The 19,459-nt window shown below is 45.5% G+C and overlaps 1 protein-coding gene and 2 non-coding genes across 3 annotated transcripts in view; 1 reads left to right on the top strand and 2 right to left on the bottom strand.

Moving 5' to 3' along the window:
* Positions 1-3,829, bottom strand: part of LOC126519090 (locomotion-related protein Hikaru genki-like) — a 119,652-nt gene extending 115,823 nt beyond the window's left edge. Inside the window, exons 1-2 of the mRNA XM_055065261.2 lie at positions 3,725-3,829; positions 2,881-3,010 (exon numbers count right to left, since the gene is read on the bottom strand). Of these exons, the coding sequence (XP_054921236.1) occupies positions 2,881-2,971 (91 nt within the window). The 5' untranslated portion in view covers positions 2,972-3,010; positions 3,725-3,829. The remainder of the gene's footprint in view (positions 1-2,880; positions 3,011-3,724) is intronic.
* Positions 3,830-5,248: 1,419 nt separating this feature from the next.
* Positions 5,249-5,320, top strand: TRNAG-UCC (transfer RNA glycine (anticodon UCC)). The gene has a single exon. It is a non-coding gene; the product is annotated as a tRNA-Gly (tRNA).
* Positions 5,321-7,393: 2,073 nt separating this feature from the next.
* On the bottom strand, positions 7,394-7,465 carry TRNAG-UCC (transfer RNA glycine (anticodon UCC)). Its single transcript has one exon. It is a non-coding gene; the product is annotated as a tRNA-Gly (tRNA).
* Positions 7,466-19,459: the final 11,994 nt, after the last annotated feature.

Below are 19,459 nucleotides of genomic sequence, written 5' to 3'. Positions count from 1 at the left end.
ACACTGAGATTGTAAGCACCAGGAAATATAGCCGAAACGGGCAATGTGTGGCATCTCGTAAATTTTGAGACGCTGCTGTGCGGGTACATGTTGAGAATCACTGAGATACCCGTAGTCCAGTCTGACCAACCCACCTGACCATTGCAAACAACACGTCCCCGAAGACATCAACTTGATATGAGTCGCTGCTCGCTCGAAAACATCGCCTTTGATTTTAAGAGATATTAGTGTTCAAGCGGGATGCTGGTGCTTTGAACAGTAAAACCCTGAACCGTCTGTAGGTGGGCAGAAAAGAAAAAAAGGAGGTATCTACTGCAGCAGGCGTTACAAAAATGGTACGGCACTTTTATGACAACTTTCAAGGCTTTCTCGATTGAAGGTTGGTTTTATTGAGGGTTTGATACAACGAATGTGCTCGATACAACCTGATCCATGCCCTGCGGGATGCTAATATTGGTGCGCAAATCTATATTCTCAAATTCACTCGGACGTATTGATGAGTCATTAGTCTTTAATGAGGTTACTTCTGAAATTGTATCGACAGAAATTCGACCTTGTGTGCTCCTAATGTCACCTATTTCGCACATTTCCATATTCACGGACCGATGCCAACGAGTTGGATGACCCGGAGCATCTACGAGAGATCTTGAAGGTACTGCACGGCAGATTATGAAGGTACTGTGGGGACACATTCTGCACTCACATTATTCTAAAGACCCTCTGAGACTTCAAGAATAATTTATTGTAGGAACATTCCAGGGGGGGGGGGGGGGGGTGTAACAATGGAAAAGGAGGGCTTCTTGGCATTCGGGTTACAGATGTTGCATGGAAGTATTTGTTCTTTATGTTTTGCCACTCGTACACCCGTCAGCAAAAGTATACGGACCAGGGATTGCACGATAAATCTCATTTTCTGTTTTTCAGGAAATGGAACTGAAAATTATAGACTGCAGTCCAAACTTGGCATTACGAATTTTCTGGTGCACCTATCAGTTTGCGTTTATGCATGTTACTTAAAAAGAAATCCTGTTTTTTCGGCGACCCTGTGGTCCGCATACTTTTGCTCATCACGGGTGTACAATTCCTTACGGGCTATTTGCGGTTGGTCGTCTGCCTACCATCTAGTTCATTTATTTAGGTATTGTATATTTACTTAGATGAATCCATTACCCAAAGGCGTTGGAGAAGGGAGTGGGCAAACAAAGATACATATGTTTGAGCACCTTGAATGTACAATAACATTGAGTGACAGGTTTTAATGCGGAATATTTGAGGATGGTGAGGGCGAAGAGGGCAAAGTAGTTGAAATCATTAGCTGACCTTGGCATGAATGAGTCCAAAAACAAGTTCGTGTTGAAAAAGGAGCGTGAACATTCTTCTGGCGATTAGTACAAAATGAGGCATAATTTGACTGATTAAGGAGCTGAAACAGGGTCTCAGAGAGGGATCGTTAGTGCACGTTTGTATTACGAGCCACATCCATCCCACAGCTAGACCAGAACAAGTATCCCTCGCTGCTAACGCTTTTCTTGTTTTGTAATGCAGCAATTCAATTAGTAGTTCATTCTACGCGTTGGCATATCTCGCTTCTGCGTGCAATTAAGGGTAGTTCCAGCTTTGCTTAGGCTTAGGATTTTTTTCCTCGGCTGGAAGTCTTCGTTATGCCGTACTAGAAGCGGGCGCAGTTGGTTATGCGGGTGACTGATTTTCTCATGACCATGGCGTATGCATTGCGAGCACACACAATGAATCTGCCCAAGGCATCAGCCCAAGTGCAGCTATATGAATATTCATAAAAAAACAGATGACGATCAGTCAAGCGAAGTCAAGCTTATTCACAACTTGTACACAGTACAGTGTTGAAGGCCATCCTGGCAAGAAATCTTTGTGAGTAGGGCTTGACGAGTCCAAGGGGCCATCGCCAGGTAACAGCAGCAGTGAACATAACTTAGAACAATAACTTCAGGGCAATGCTAACTATGTTTAGTACAAATCAGCACATCAGATATTCCTGGTGTATAGGGTGATAATTTTTGCGCTTTATGGAATTTAAAAAAATATCCTGTGAGTGATAGCGCAATACTTGTCCTTGCGCTGGATTATTCGAAGAGGCCCACATTACTAGCGCAACAAATTGAAACACATATTCCACTAATTATCTAAATCGTCACTAATTAACTTCTTAATTCGTCCTAATCTAGTCATAAATATAGGCTGATGATAATGACTATGACATGTAGTGCAGGTTGTAATTCGCAAGCAGCTCTAGATTGATACGCATATATTGTTATCCCTGTCAAACTTCAATCTGATGTTGACAGCATTACGTGGTGTTCCCTCTGGTCCATGAAGCTGAATGTTAACAAATGCAGAATAATCAGGATTTCCCGAAGAACTGCTGACAGTACTATCCCTGCTTGTTCCATTACTAGTTTTCTCTTGTCATCTGCCAATACTTATAAATACCTAGGTTTCCACATAGATAACAATTTATCAGGGAATACTCATATCTACTACGCCATTAACAATGTGTATCGCACTCTTCTTCTTTTTTTGAGACGTAAATTTGTTTTGGCTTCTGTTTCCTCAAAATAGCTTCTTTATAAAACTTTAGTAAAGCCGAAACTCAAGTACGCTTCTTCAATCTGGGATCCTCACTCATCTACACATGTAAATGCACTAGAAGCCATCCAAAATCGTTCAGCCCGGTTCAGTGTTGCTAATTATTCTCTCACCGCTAGTATTACTTTAACAAAAATTTCACTCGGCCTTACGAACCTTTCTATCAGAAGGAAGCAGGCCCGCCTACGTCGTCTTTTTCATAAAATCTTCTTTACGAATGTTGAACTGAAACACACATTGTCCTCGCCACCTGGTTACCTTTCATCCTGCGTTGACCATAACTTGAAAGTTCAAGTGCCGTACTGCCGGACCAACATGTGCTTCCACTCCTAGGTGCCGACGATATCATCCGAATGGAATCACCTCCCCGCCTCCATCGCCAACAACCCTGAGCAGGCATCATTTAAGACAGCGATTTTGAAGTTGTAACGCCGCAATGGCATTGAAAGTACATAAATAAATAATTAAATATACATGCATTTCAGTTGACAGTTTTTCGATGGATATCACGGTTACAAAGTTATCATTCCGCGCTACCCGCACCTACATGTATTAGAACATTCCCTCTAGAATGTGGGCGCCGATTCCTTAGATAAATAATGTTGTCTAATCAAGGGTGGTATTCTGTAAGCGTCAATCTGTAGAGGACTGTAGATTTCGGCCACTACTGATTGGCTGGCTTTAAATTAGCGTGAAGAAGACTGGCTGGGCGCACCTGTCTCCTTCTCCTTGGTATCAGCAGCCCACTCTATCACCGCTCGGCAACAGCCCAACTGCACAATCCAGCAATTGGACTCTTAAAGAATACTCTCATGATCACTTGTGCGACCCGGATTCTGGTGGACATTATGGAGCACACACGAGCACCAGTGGTTACGCCAGAATATACGATACGTCGTGTATACATACTCCAAGGACATCGGTTGCGTATCAAATTGTAAATACGCATGATTGTGCTGGTCTAAGAGGCCTCTATAGCAGAGGACGTGGCCGTTAGTCAGCATTGTGTAAGCCTCCCCAGTTCCTCTAAGCTCACTAAGGCCAATAATATCCGACGCAATGTCTCATAATTCATCCTAAAGCCTTGCTAAGTTAACCTCACCAGAGAGAGTCCGTGTGTTAAACGTTGCCAGGTTCAGCTGTCAGTTGCGGTCTGTCCGGATCCAGAGAATCATAGCACCCTCTGCCGCGTCGCAGGTCTGACCGCCACCTGGATCAGGTGTTCCGCAGCCGCTAGCAACGGTGGGACATGAGTTAATTGCAGGAGTCATGACAGATGTAGCATTGGACGAATACTGAACCAGGGGTGCCAGTTCCTCTTCAGGTAACTAACTCCTTTCCTGAAGCTTAGTTGGCATCCCTACTTTGGCTAAACTTGAACTATATTACAGCTCCACGATTCATACTAATTTTTCGCCGGTGTGAGCCGTCACTCTAAGTCTGAAATTGTAGTGGACTGGAGGGGGATTCGAACTTAACACATTTGTATCTTGCAAAGTGGAGCGCAGAAATCCTGCAGAAAAAGGAGCTCAAGACAAGAACGGCTACATTGAGATTAAAAGCCCAGTGTTCCACCTCTACTACACGCCACCGCATTCCGAGAGCCGGCAAAGTGTAATAGTGGGGTTGGAGATTCCAACGAAGGCGCCATATAAAACAACGGACGTAGGAAGATGACCCGAGACAACCACGTAGGTTCGATTGACCTGCGCCAACGTGGTTTTCTCGTGTCTCCTTCCTACGTCCGCTGTTTTATTTGGCGCCTTCGTTGAAATCATGGACAACCAACTCGCCCACGAGCACGTGCTCGTTGGAGATTCATATGCAGAAGACAAAGGTGATGTTCAATAGCCTCGCAAAGAAGAAACAAATCACGGTCACCAGTCAGCCTCTAGAGAATATACAGGAGTCCATTTATTTAGGTCAATTACTTCTAAGTGATCCTCATCATAAGAACGAAATGTACAGAAAAAAATGGGTTCTAGTGCTCGCGGTGGGAATTAACAAATCGCGACTTGGAGCTGACCATTGTTGTTTAACAGAAAAGTGGGCAATGAAAGTCCGAATCATTGTCCTAATCATTTTGTTCAGCGTATTACAAGTACCTGTTCGTTAACAGGACATCATAGCATAACAAGGAAGTTACAAAAACAATTTCTTGTTAGTGCTGCAGCACAACCAAATATGATAGAATAATCTCAAATATGTCTACGTTCTAATCAATTTTTCAGTGTATTGCAAGTAGGTATTCGTTCTCGCCCACGTGTATATATATACGGAAAATAATGTGTTAAATCCAGAAAGGTCTACATTGTATTTTTTCTGAGCTGTTCCTTTAGGGTAATGCGTATTACATATCAAAGGCCAGCGCTCGTGGTGACAGCTCTCCCATTGTCCTTTTCCCAGCGAGCAGAAGCAACGGAAGCAGCTGTGCGGCGAGCGTTTTCGTCATCTGTGACCTGGGCGGCAGCAACGCTGCAACACGGGGACCGCGGCGGTCGCCCGATTTTGTCTGGGCCGTCTATATACATACAGGGAGGATTGACCTGTTTTCTCTCTCTCTCTCTCTCTCTCTCTCTCTACGTATGCGGCACAAGAGTATTGTAAGGCAACGGTCAGACCGTGCGCGTCGGTGGTATAGTGGTTAGCATAGCTGCCTTCCAAGCAGTTGACCCGGGTTCGATTCCCGGCCGACGCACGTTTTTATTTTTCTGCATCAAAAATTATTTTCTTTCCACACATATTTTACAATCATCGCATATTGTCGGGGCTGCGGAAGACACCTAGAGATACACAATGAAGCTCGACAACAACTTAAGGACCGCGCACAGAATGACGGAACGAAAACCGTCAGGCGTAACTTAAGGCACAGGAAGAGAGAGATGTAGGTGAGATACTAAGCAGCGAGAGATGATATTCTAGTTGAAAATAAGAAGAAAATATGGAACTGGGTCGGCTACGTATGCGAGGGCCAGATAACCGGTGGATCATTCGAGTTACAGAGTCGGTGCCAAGGGGAAGTAAAGCGCAATCGACGACGGCAGGAAACTAGGTGGGGTGGCGAAATTAGAAAATCTCCAGGCACCAGTTCGAAAAAGCTAGCGCAGGACAGGCCTTATTGAAGATCGCAGATAGAGGCCCTCGTCCTGCAGTGAAGAGAAGAATAAGCTGCAACTGCTGATGATGTTGATTGTACTCGCCGCTATCGCTATGTTTCGAGTGTTACACGTCTGAAAGATATCTATAGCGGCTATAGATAGCGGCTATAGCGGACTGGCCAGTCCGTTACCCTTAATGACCATCGATTATCTTCACTCCTCATTACATGCTCTGCCCATGCCCATTCCTTCTTTGTTGATTTCAACTAAGATGTCATTAACTCGCGTTTGTTCCCTCACCCAATCTGCTCTTTTCTGATCCCTTAACGTTATACCAACCAGTCCGTTACCCTTAATGACCATCGATTATCTTCACTCCTCATTACATGCTCTGCCCATGCCCATTCCTTCTTTGTTGATTTCAACTAAGATGTCATTAACTCGCGTTTGTTCCCTCACCCAATCTGCTCTTTTCTGACCCCTTAACGTTATACCAATCATTGTTCTTTGCATAGCTCCTTGCGTCGTCCTCAATTTAAGTAGAACCCTTTTCGTAAGCCTCCAGGTTTCTGCCCCGTGCGTGAGTACTGGTAAGATACAGCTGTTATAAACCTTTCTCTTGAGGAATAATGGCAACCTTCTGTTCATGATTCTGAGAATGCCTGCCAAATGCACCGCAGCCGATTCTTATTCTGATTATTTCAGTCTCATGATCCGGATCCGCAGTGACTACCTGTCCTAAGTATATGTATTCCCTTACCACTTCCAGTGCCTCACTACCTATTGTAAACTGCTGTTCCCTTCCGAGACTGTTAAACATTACTTTAGTTTTCTGCATATTAATTCTTAGAACCACCCTTTGGCTTTGCCTCTGCAGGTCAGTGAGCATGCATTGCAGTTGGCCCCCTGAGTTACTAAGCAAGGCAATATCATCAGCGAATCGCCAGTTACTAAGGTATTCTCTATTAACTCTTATCCCCAATTCTTCCCAATCCAGGTCTCTAAATACCTCCTCTAAACACGCTGTGAATAGCATCGGAGAGATCGTATCGCCCTGCCTGACGCCTTTCTTTATTGGGATTTTGTTGGTTTCTTTATGGAGGACTACGGTGGCTGTGGAGCCGCTGTAGATATCTTTCAGACGTGTAACACTCGAAACATAGCGATAGCGGCGAGTACAATCAACATCATCAGCAGTTGCAGCTTATTCTTCTGTTCACTGCAGGACGAGGGCCACTATCTGCGATCTTCAATAAGGCCTGTCTTGCGCTAGCTTTTTCGAACTGGTGCCTGGAGATTTTCTAATTTCACCACCCCGCCAAGTTTCCTGCCGTCCTCGATTGCGCTTTACTTCCCTTGGCACCGACTCTGTAACTCGAATGATCCACCGGTTATCTGGCCTGCGCATACGTAGCCGACCGAGTTCCATATTTTCCTCTTATTTTCAACTAGAATATCATCTCTCGCTGCTTAGTATGTCACCTACACCTCTCTCTTCCTGTGCCTTAAGTTACGCCTGACGGTTTTCGTTCCGTCATTCTGTGCGCGGTCCTTAAGTTGTTGTCGAGCTTCTTTGTGTATCTCTACGTGTCTTCCGCAGCCCCGGCAATATGCGATGATTGTAAAATATCTGTGTAAAGAAAATAATTTTTGATACAGAAAAATAAAAAACGTGCGTCGGCCGGGAATCGAACCCGGGTCAACTGCTTGGAAGGCAGCTATGCTAACCACTATACCACCGACGCTTTTTTTTTTTTTCTTTATTACCGGCTCGGCAAGTACATACAAATATTGTCAAATAAAACCGAATGTTAAAACGTCTAGTCGATACTAAGACTGACGTGTCATGTTAAAATGGCTTCATCGAAGCCAAACTGTCCAACACTGAAAGCCAATTTGGCGGATCACTCAGCAGTTTCAACACTTCGCTTGTATAATTAACGTTCTCAGTAAAATAATACATTGCTGACCTTGCATCAACATCAGCATTGCGTACAGCCATACGAGTTCGCCACACACTTTGCATACACAATAGCATCAACATGTCCACCGGCACACCGTCAGGTTCAGCACATGGCAAAAACCTTATTCCGAACGCAGTGATAGGAAGCTCCTTTTTTAATGTTCTTTGCAGGATGTCCCAAAGAAAGCGGGCATCGTGGCAGTCAAGAAAAATATGTTCGACAGTTTCTTCCTTGTTACATATAAGACAGTTGTCTGACCATGGGACAAACAAGCCCTTGCTTCTTAGCCATGGCTTAACAGGCAGTGTGCCGGTATGCAGTTTGAAAAAGAATGATTTTGTGTTAGCTCGTACAGGCATATTATTGACTCGCTTGAAAACATCTCGTTCAGGCCCTAAGTAATACATAGAACGATACACTGGTGTAGGTACAAACACTTCAACAAGATCCTTATACAATTGTTTTCGTGAGACTGCAAACAAGTAGTCTTTCGAAAAACGAGCGTTTAGAAGACGTATCGCCATGGAAACTTCACGCAGATAGCCCTTTAGTGCCATCGGTTTGATTGCCTGCGACGATACAACAAAATCGGGCAAAGCATCGCGCAATCTCACTTGGATTACCGTCCGCAGAAACCCATCGCTTTGGTCGCGGAAGAAAACAAATCTCGATACAAGTTGCTTGAAAAACAAATGCGTTAAACCAAGTCCCCCATTGCGCAATGTGTGAAACAAATTACTTCTGCTCGTGCGTTCCCACACCGAACCCCAAATAAACTCTGCAAACACTCTGTGTATTTTTTGAATTGAAGATCGGCTCATGCATAGCACCTGCAGGACGTAGAACACTTTAGCTACTAAAAAGATATTACATACTTTGGCCCTAGCAAACATCGAAAAGTTGTGGCCTCCCCATTTGTTAGTTTGCTCTTTCATTCCGTCTCTCTCGCTCGTCCAGTATTCGATTGGCTCACGGTAGGCACTGAGCGGAACCCCAAGATAAGTGCCGGGTAATACACTCCACTGCATTTTGCAAAACACTTCTGGTGCATCTGGCCAATTCCCGTGCCAAAGCCCTAAACATTTTGACCAACTTATGGCACTACCGGAAGCATTGCAAAAAGCTTGGGCTTCTCTCACAGCTTCTGCAATGCTCTGTTTATCGCGACAGAACACTGCTATGTCGTCGGCATAAGCTAAAACTTTTATTTCTCTACCAAAGAATGTGTACCCGCGAATATTATGGCTATGTAGTAACTTTAAACAGAAAGGTTCTAAATAAAGTGCAAAGAGCAAGGCCGAGGTCGGACAGCCTTGCTTTATGCTAGACATTACTGCAATCCGCCTGCTCAGTTTGTTGTTAATAATTAAGTTTGTGGTACAACCATCATACATCATTTTTACCCCGTCCAAAATGACTGATCCGACATTAACATAATCAAGAAGCATAAACAGGATTTCGTGGGACACCCTGTCAAAAGCTTTGGCCAAATCTAGTTGTAGCATAGCTACATGATCTCCCATCGTATCGCAACATTCAAGTATGCTTCTTGCTATATGTATATTTGTGAATATAGTCCTGCCTTTTATACCGCATGTCTGATGTGTACCTACTAGGGATTTGACTACACTTTGAAGGCGATGGGCGAGCACCTTCATAAATACTTTATAATCAATATTTGCTAAGCTTATTGGCCGGTAGGCCTCTACGGATTGAAGTTTAATGTAGTCTGTTGATTTAGGTATCAGTACTACGTGTGTCTGTCGGAAAGAAGGAGGCGTCCATTTTTGTTCGTAACACTTGGTTATGACGCGGTGCAGAGCCTCAGCCATTTCAACCTTGAAAATTTTATATATTGCTGCCCCAAGTCCGTCCGGTCCAGGCGATTTCCTTACACTAAGGTCATCTATAGCCTTTTCAATTTCTGCTACAGAAATCGGCCTCTCGAGGGCATCCTTAAGTTCACCATCAATTTTCGGCATAAGAGGTAAATATTCACTCTTAAACGCAGAGATCTCGCTTGTCCTCTTGCTTAGCAGCGTGCTATAGTAGTCAACGGAAGCACGTTCTATCATTTCCCCGTCATTTGTAAGCTGCCCTTGATAAACGATTTCTTTTACTTCCTTGGTCATAGCGTACCTCTTCTCTTCACTTAAAGCTCGCTTGGTGGGCGTTTCACCCAGCCATACGCGTTCAGCGCTTGCTCTTAAAACCGCGCCACGATATCTCTCTTCATCAATCACTTCAAGTTTCACTTTAAGTTCTTTAATATCATGTGCAAATATACCAGCCCCGCCGCTTTCCATGTTCAACAAGTATGCTAACGTGCATTGTAGTTGCTTTTCTTCTTGCTTTTGTTTCTGCCGCAACACGCATGCTCTCTCTAAAGCAATTGTTTTCGCTTCGGTTTTGAACATCTCCCAAGCTTCTACAACATTTTTTACATCCTCAAGGAGAACAGCGTCTAATTTCTCTTTTATTCTTTTAAGAAATACTTCATCTTGCATAAGGTTGTCATTAAGTTTCCATAGGTGCCAATTAAATTTCTGTTCTTTCTTTTTCATACCTATCGTAACCGTTACCAAACTGATGCTGCTGCCGGAAGTGGTGGCCCTCGGGGCTTATCAGATGAATCATGTGTGGGCCGTAACTTTTTCGAACGAGGCGGCAAAAAAGAAGATACTTGACGCTGAAGCATTTCTTGTTAAAGAACATCGATGCGTGGTCATTGACCCGTGCAATCAGGGTGTCAGGCTCAAGCTCTTTTGGCTGCTGCACGGTGTTCCCGATGAAGACGTCCGAACAGCGTTGGCACCATTCGGGAGAGTGACCGAAGTGACGAGGGAGAAGTGGAAAGTACAAGGCTGCAACGACAAAGGAACCACGACACGGTCTGTGGTCCTTAAACTCAAGCCCGGAATGACAGCGGACGAGCTACCACATCAGCTTCGGGTCGCGGAAGACCTGGCTCTCGTCATTGTCCCGGGCAGAGCACCCCTCTGCCTCCGGTGCCGTGGCACCGGACACATTAGACGAGAATGCCGGGTTCCACGCTGTGGGCTGTGTCGTCGCTTCGGCCACGACGAGACCCAGTGCGTGAGAACGTACGCCAACGTTGCTGGTCCAGGCAGGAGCGAAGACACATCGGAGCTCCTTATGGGTCAAGAGGATGCCGAGGAGGCCGCTAAGGAAGCAGCTGAAGGGGCGGATGCTCAGTCTACATCTCTGGAAATGAAGACCGAAAAGGTGAACTCGGAGGGGACTGATAAGGGCAACGTGCCCGATTCTGCGCCTCCACCTGCCAAGGTTCAAGTCAAGGAAAGTGGTGTTGAGGCGACGAGTGCGTCTTCAACTATCCAAGCAACCCCAACCACCGCGGTTGACGAGACAGTCAGCATCTCCGAGAGCATGGACATGACTTCCAACGCTAAGGGTGCCGGAAAGCGGTTGCGCGACGATGTTGAGGACCGCAGCCGAGACACCGACGGCGCGGGTACCGAAAGACCGGCACAGAAAACCCAGACAGGCCGAAGGTCGACGTTGAAGGTCAAACTCAACGTGCCGCCAGACAGACGGCTGCTACACGGGCCACCTCCGCCTTAGCGGAGGTAGTGTCCCGGAAAGAACTTCCAAAACCCGATCTTTGATCGGGAATGGGCCTGCGACTACGTGAGTTGGCAGTCGTCGGCTCGAAAGGGAGGGCCATGTTCAACGAGCATCACTGCATACCAGAGTCCGTATGTTTCCTAAGAAAAATTGTGTAGGGGCGTACCCTAAATCTAACTAAAACAATGGCAGACGCTATTAACCTCACCAGTCCGCTTCGTTTGGCGACATTAAACGTCAGAGGGTTGTCGCAGAGGCGAAGACAGTGTCAAATAAGTCGCATGTTACTAGAAAAAGACATTGATTTGATGGCTGTCCAAGAAACAAAAATTGAATCTGAAGAAAAAACGGCTCGATTGGTTGAAATTTTCAGAAATAAGTACAATGTATGCGTTTGCCACGCGATTGGTACTTCTGGGGGCTGCCTTTTGTTTATTAGAAATAGCATTGGGATAATAGAGCAACAAGTTACTTCATGTGAAGGGGGGCGTTTGCTTATTTGTGATTTTTCTTTTTCTGGATTGCTGTGGCGGGCGGTTTGTGTATACGCCCCTAATAATGCTCGAGAACGTGAACAATTTTTCGTTTATCTGAGGTCTTTCTTGCGGTGTGAAAGACACGTTCTAATGTTTGGCGACTTCAATTGTGTATGCCGGCCGATAGATCGATCGAAAAAGCAACTTAGCCAAGATAAAAGTGCCGCACTTCTGCATGAAATTTTGTTTGATGTTGATCTAGAGGATGTTGGGAGTGTTCTTGGTTCTTACAGTCATGTGCAATATACGCATTTTCAAGGAGACAGCCACTCAAGGTTAGACCGCATCTATGTTCCTGTTCACTTAGTTCCGCTACTTTCTGAATATACCACCGACGCGCACGTTCTGACCGTTGCCTTCCACTACTCTTGTGCCGCATACGTAGAGAGAGAGAGAGAGAGAGAGAGAGAGAGAGAAAGCAGGTCAATCCACCCCGTATGTATATAGACGGCCCAGACGGAATCGGGCGACCGCCGCGGTCCCCGTGCTGCAGCGTAGCTGCCGCCCAGGACACAGAAGACGAAAACGCTCGCCGCACAGCTGCTTCCGTTGCTTCTGCTCGCTCGCAAAAGGACAATGGGAGAGCTGTCACCACGAGCGCTGGCCCTTGATATGTAATACGCATTACCCTAAAGGAACAGCTCAGAAAAAATACAATTTAGGCCTCTCTGGATTTAACACATTATTTCCCGTATATATGTATACACGTGCGCGAGAACGAATGCCTACTTGCAGTACACTGAAAAATTGATTAGAACGTAGACATATTTGAGATTTTTCCATCACATTTGGTTGTGCTGCAGCACTAACAAGAAATTGTTTTTGTAACTTCCTTTTATGCTATGATGTCCAGTTAACGAAAAAGTACTTGTAATACACTGAACAAAGTGATTAGGACAATGATTAGGACTTTCATTGCCCACTTTTCGGTTAAACAACAATGGTCAGCTCCACGTAACGATTTGTTAATTCCTGCCGCGAGCACTAGAACCCATTTTTTTCTGTACATATCGTTCTTATGATGAGGATCACTTACAAGTAATTGACCTAAATAAATGGACTCCTGTATATTCTCTAGAGGCTGACTGGTGACCGTGATTTGTTTCTTCTTTGCTGGGCTATTGAACATCACCTTTGTCTTCTGCATATGAATCTTCAACAAGCACGTGCTCGTGGGCGAGTTGGTTGTCCATGATTTCAACGAAGGCGCCAAATAAAACAGCGGACGTAGGAAGGAGACACGAGACAACCACGTAGGCGCAGGTCAATCGAACCTACGTGGTTGTCTCGTGTCTCCTTAATACGTCCGTCGTCATCAGTCATCAATCATCAGCGAATCGCAAGTTACTAAGGTATTCTGAATTGACCCCCTTATGCCCAATTCTTCCCTATCCAGGTCTGTGAATACCACGCTGTGAATAGCATTGGAGAGATTGTATCTCCCTGCATGATGCCCTTCTCTATTGGGATTTTGTTGCTCTCTTATGGAGGACTACGGTGGCTGTGGAGCCGCTATAGATATCTTTCAGTATTTTTACATACGGCTCGTCTACACCCTGATTCCGTAATGCCTGCATGACTGCTGAGGTTTCGACTGAATCAAACGCTTTCTCGTAATCAATGAAAGCTATATATAGAGGTTGGTTATATTCCACACATTACTCTATCATCTGATTGATAGTGTGAATATGGTCTATTGTTGAGTAGCCTTTGCGAAATCCTGCCTGCTCCTTTGGTTGACAGAAGTCTAAGGTGTTCCTGATTCTATTTGCGATTACCTTAGTAAATACTTTGCAGGCAACGGACAGTAACCTGATCGGTCTATAACTTTTCAAATAGTTTGGCGTCCCCTTTCTTATGAATTAACATTATGTTAGCGTTCTTCCGAGATTCCGGTACGCTCGAGGTCATGAGGCATTCCGTATACAGGGTGGCTAGTTTTTCTAGAACAATCCCCTCACCATCCTTCAACAAATCTGCTGTCACCTGGTCCTCCCCAGCTTCCTTCCCCCTTTGCATAGCTTCCAAGGCTTTCTTTACTTCTTCCGGCGTTACTTGTGGGAGGTCAAATTCCTCTAGACGATTCCCTCTTCCATTATCGTCGCGGGTATCACCGCTATTGTATAAATCTCGATAAAACACCAAAGCCACTTGAACTATATGATCCATATTAGTGATAACATTGTCGGCTTTGTCTCTTAACGCATAAATATGATTCTTGCCTATTCATAGCTTCTTCTTCACTGCTTTTAGGCTTCCACCGTTCCTGAGAGCATGCTCAATTCTATGCGTATTATACTTCCTTATGTCAGCTATCTTACGCTTGTTGATTAACTTGGAAAGTTCTGCCAGTTCTATTCTAGCTGTAGGGTTAGAGGCTTTCATACATTGGCATTTCTTGATGAAATCTTTCGTCTTCTGTGATAGCTTACCGGCATCCTGTCTAACGAAGTTACCACCGACTTCTATTGCACACTCCTTAATGATTCCCATAAGATTGCCGTTCATTGCTTCAACACTAAGGTCATCTTCCTGAGTTAAAGCCGAATACCTGTTCTGCAGCGTTATCCGGTTTACCCCTATTTGCGCTGTTACCGCTAACTCATTGATCGGCCTCTTATGTACCAGTTTCTTCCGTTCCCTCCTCAAGTCTAGGTTTTTTTGACATCTTACCATCCCATGGTCACTGCAGCGCACCTTGCTGTGCAACATTGTGACAATATTGTATCGCAACTCAGGGAAATCGTACTTTCATCAACACAAATAACAAATGAATGTAGAAAAGTAAATCCACTCTACCGTTCGGTTGTAACGTCTGCAGCATTGCATTACTAAACCCCAAGTAGGCATTTTTGGGTAAGCAAAGGTAGGGCTTTACCGTTCACCGCACTACTCCTGGCAATTCATTTCTTGCAGTGGAAAATCGGGTGCCACGTCGTTTAATTGGAGAGTCTCCTATTACAAGGGGTTAAGGCGCAATAAAACATCGAGGAAACTAGCTTATCACAAGTTTTAAAACGTTTTAGCGATAACCTAAATCATAAAGAAAACGAAATAAGGCTGCATGCGTGCCTTCTTATGCCTTCTTGTGTTAATGGCGCAGCAAGTATAGTTGACTTTCAAGGGATGATTAGTGTGTAGGTTTATATGTGACACTAAAAGATGCTGTGAACAAAAAAGCTTTTCACCACCATATACATAAAAAATAGAACAGTCAATAGTTAAAAAACTCTCTCCCAAGCATCTCAGAAACGGCTTATGCACATCGACAGCACCATAAAGACTGTTTGCCGTGCGCACTCTAATTTCGTAACGAAAGTGACTACTGATCGCGCTGGGCCACCAGCGCCAAAGTAAGTTGATTACCTTAGGTCGAAATACATCCCGTGTGGAATACTAAGCTTATCAGCTTAATACCAGGTGTTCTATTATTATATAAGTAATATAATGAACGGCGCAAGCACCAGATAAGAATTTAAAAAAAGAATTGATGCAGCTGCTGTTCAAGGTTTGCGTGCATGCGAGTTTCCTGCAGAGGTGATATGACTCAGCATTTTCTACGGGCTTTCTTTTACTTCCCGCGCTTGCCAGTAGCATTTGACAAGCGTATGTTCTCGCTGTCTTGCTTTGTTTTTGGGTCTGCTTCTGTAGTTCTCTCAAAAATCTTACGTGTGATATCCATGTCCCTTTCTATTACCCCTGCTTCACAGAAGAACCAACAGCAGTACCCTCGACTACTCCCTATGTGTGTGAAGTAGGCACCAAACCCCATTTCCTTTCCTTGTTTTTTCAACACTTCGACCTCCCATCTCTTAACGTTACGCACCATCCTATTCTATTCCTCCAATAGAAAGGGACCGTAAACAAATAGGGAGAGGGGAGTGAGCTAAGCGTACATAAAAGAAACGGTGAGTAAAGCAGTTGCATCCCTGACGAAGATAAATCTTCCTAAGAAAAATGACTCGTTATATTCAATTGCATCTGAATATAAGGTCTACTGAAGTAAAGAACACAATAGAAACACAATTCGTGTGACGATTTTTGTAGGCGTTGGCTACGGCGACGTTCGCTTGTACGACTGCTCTTCAAGCCTCCATATTTCTGGTGACTTCCGTTTTGTGTGTGACAGACACAGGACACATAAAGGACACAGAGTGAGCAGTGGCAAGTGTCCTTTGTTTACCTGCGCTGCTGTATTCTTACTGCATCCACAATGACGCGGCAGTAAGCGCCTTAATTCAGTTAGAGCAGCCTGCTATGCCCAGTCATGGAGTTGCACGGGCCTTATTGTCAAATGTAGCCGCTTTTTTTTCCTTCGCCGCTCTAAAGCTTTATTATAGCTGTGGGCAGTGACTGGGCGCAAGTCGATGGAAGTCGCGCTATGCTGGAATAGTAGGCCACCAAATATTAATTGAAGCGTGCAGTGTCTGTCTGCGGCGCTGATTATAGAATTATACATTAAGAAGGCGATATAAACCTGAGGTAAATGCCACAAAATGCAAGAAGCGCTATTACGCAAATGCTAGGCACTAGTGTTAAGCAGCTTTTTATAATCCTTTTTTTTACCTAGTTGCTTTGTCGCACATTGCAGCGCAGATTCTCGCATAATATACGTGCACAGTTTGGATGGTCTAGTTCTTTAAACGCATCTTGTGTTATTTTCGAATCTGTTTTTAAATGTTAAACCGCAGAGTGTTCGCTAAAGGAACACACGCTCATAAGCAGAAAAACCTTAACGAATAATAAAAGGAAGAAAGAAAGAGCTAGAAAGCTACAATTGGAAGGTAGCGGGAGTTGATATATATAGTAACAATCACTGAATCACTGCAGGGCTGACAAGAACAAGGGCAACGTCGGTGCAGCGATGGCTTGCAGTAATCTACCAGCGCGAAACGCGAATGCAAGCGCCGCCCTTACTGTTTCGACCTCGGAACTGACGAGTCACACTCCAATACACGCTAAACGCGCTACGATAGTACGTGCGGCTCGCCAGGCTCGTGTATTGTTGGTCAAGCAGGGAGCGAAGCGGGAGCGTATACGGGGACACTCGGGCTTTAGGCTCGGCGCAGCTGCCGCGCAACCTAGCGGAATCGGAGTCACTTTGTCGAGCTGCGCTTGAGCGCGCCCCCCCACGGTGGGGCGCAACGTCCCCACGTCGCGGGGTCAACCGAATAGGCATGAGAGAGGGAGAAAGGTGGCCGACACGCGCTGTCGCTTGGCAACCGCGTGGCGCAAGGGGCAACACACCCCGTAATCAACACGGCGGCGTGCTTTCTGGCTACCTGGCAGTACGGCCGGCAGCTATGGCCGTGGACTGGGATTTGTTGCGAAGCCCCGACGAAGAGGACCAAAAGGACGCCTACGAACACGTACTACAGGCAAGCAGTACTTCTCTTGTCTACTGCTAAGATAATTTTGGTCGAGCAAGAAAGAGAGGTCCACGCCCTGAGTCATCTCTAAGTTAAGGCAGCATGCGCAGCTCTGTTTACATGTCAGTTTAAAGCTAACTATGTCAAACGTTGCGTTATATCGCTGATAACAACACCCATTACACCACTGTTACTCACCGCGGTACCGCCTTCGCGAAGCCGTTGCAGTGCTGAGGCCGAAGTTTAGGGCTCGAGCCCGGCCGCTGCATCCGTGTTCCGATGAGGATTTCCCTCAATTTGATTTTACGCTGTTCCTTCCATGCAGCGTGAAAACCGGGCAATTCTACCATTTACGTATAGGTGGAGAGCCACTCGGCCCACAAACACAGTGGCTCAAACATTGCAATTTATTTGTTATCCAGGCCCAGATACAACGTCGCCGCTGTACGTCGCTGATACGATCAAAAATGGGCGTACGTGCGCTTGACGATACACGGCGTATTCGCAAAGCGGTTCGTCATTGCTGTTTGGTATTGGTTGGCTGATTTCACTAATATTACGATGAATATCACGATTGGCTGGCGTCTTTTCTTACGAACAGCGTTATCGTAAGAGCGTTTTTTGGTAACACGGGGGGCCCTGGGATGCTAGCAGGATGCACCGAGTTTCTCGCTAGCCTGTGTTAGCATGACGGCAGCCAGTGAACATAGCGCGGTATGCGCTAAACCAGTATACATTAAACTGTGGAGATATAGCCACGTACGTCAACGTTGCAAAACGGAGGACTGGGCAATGTTACGCGCCAGCGGCGCCTCAACTCAATATCGCAATACCGTGACTGTCCTGCCATCTATTACATGCTCATTGCAAGCCGCTTGCCACAACTATCTGGGGCGCGTCATCGGTGTGTCTCCTCTTTGGGACATTATATGTCTATCCGCTGTTCCTTCGCAGTACAACGCAGTGTGTAATAATTTGCAAATTATTTCAAACCACCTACAGACATATCTTCAGTATTTTGAAATGCCGATAAACTAGAATGAAGTGCGTAATAAAAGTACATCAAAACATTTATTCTATAATTTACTTGCACGGGTAATGCAGTGAATTGAACGATAAACAAATGAAAGAAGGCGCCGGCGGTTTTACCACGTGACTGCGTTTCTTTCTTTTTCTTGCGCTCGCCCATGAGGTAACGCGCAAGTGATGATAACGGAACAGTGATTTTAGATAAGCCAGTGAAACTGGAGGCGTTCCGAAGGTTTTATGTCTTCAGCTCACACATCAGAGCGCGTCGCCAGAGCTGCCGGAGATGCCTAACTTTGCTAAACTCGGGCCGCCGCCTTGCACAAGTGCGCTCGTGTCGTGTTTCGTATTGCGTCCAATAAAATTTGGACGGAACTCGCAAATATTCTTTTTTTTTTTCAAACTGCGCTATGGCAATGACAGACCGCATTCGCTAATAACATGTTGAATAGGCTGGCAGCTGTTCTTACGAGCATTTCAAGCGTGAAAGAGCTGTTTTGTTAAGACGGGCCGCAGTCTTCATCTCATGAGACGTCGGTGAATATCTCCACGTCGTCAACGGTTGGTAGTTTTGCATTCCCCCCCCCCCCCCCCCCCCCCATGAGGAAACGCGCAAGAGATGATAACCCAGCAGTGATTTTAGATAAGCCACTGACACTGGAGGCGTTCCAAAGGTTTTATGTCTTCAGCTCACCCATCAGAGCGCGTCGCCAGAGTTCCCGCAGATCCCGAACTTTGTTTCGTATTCCACGAAATAATATTTAGACGGAATTCGCAAAGATACCTTTTTTTTTAATACTGCACTATGGCAATAACAGACCGCATTCACTAAATACATGTTGAATAGGCACGCAGCTGTTCTTATGAGAATTTCAAGCGTGAAAGCTGTTTTGTTAAGACGGGCCGCAGTCTTCTTCTCATGAGACGTCGGTGAACATCTTCACGTCGTCAACGTTTCATAATTTTGCCCCCCCCCCCCCCCCCCCCCCCCTGTGTCATCGCCTTGCAGTGGAAAATGTGCAGGAACCCATTGGTGATCCTTCCCTTGCAAGCGAATAGTGGTTCCCATCGTGAATAGACTGACAAAACGTAGCTGTACCTGGTGACACGCTGCAATATTTGGAGATCTCGCTTGTTTTCGAAATGTGGGCGCCCACTGGAACAGGTGGGTTCATGAACTTAGATGCTGTCCCGCCTCTGAAACCGCAGCGGCCTTTCCTGTCTTGCGACCCTTGCGC

The sequence above is a fragment of the Dermacentor andersoni genome, chromosome 10 (genome assembly GCF_023375885.2).
Source record: "Dermacentor andersoni chromosome 10, qqDerAnde1_hic_scaffold, whole genome shotgun sequence".
Classification (NCBI taxonomy): Eukaryota; Metazoa; Arthropoda; class Arachnida; order Ixodida; family Ixodidae; genus Dermacentor; species Dermacentor andersoni.
This window is presented reverse-complemented; position numbering and strand designations above follow the sequence as displayed.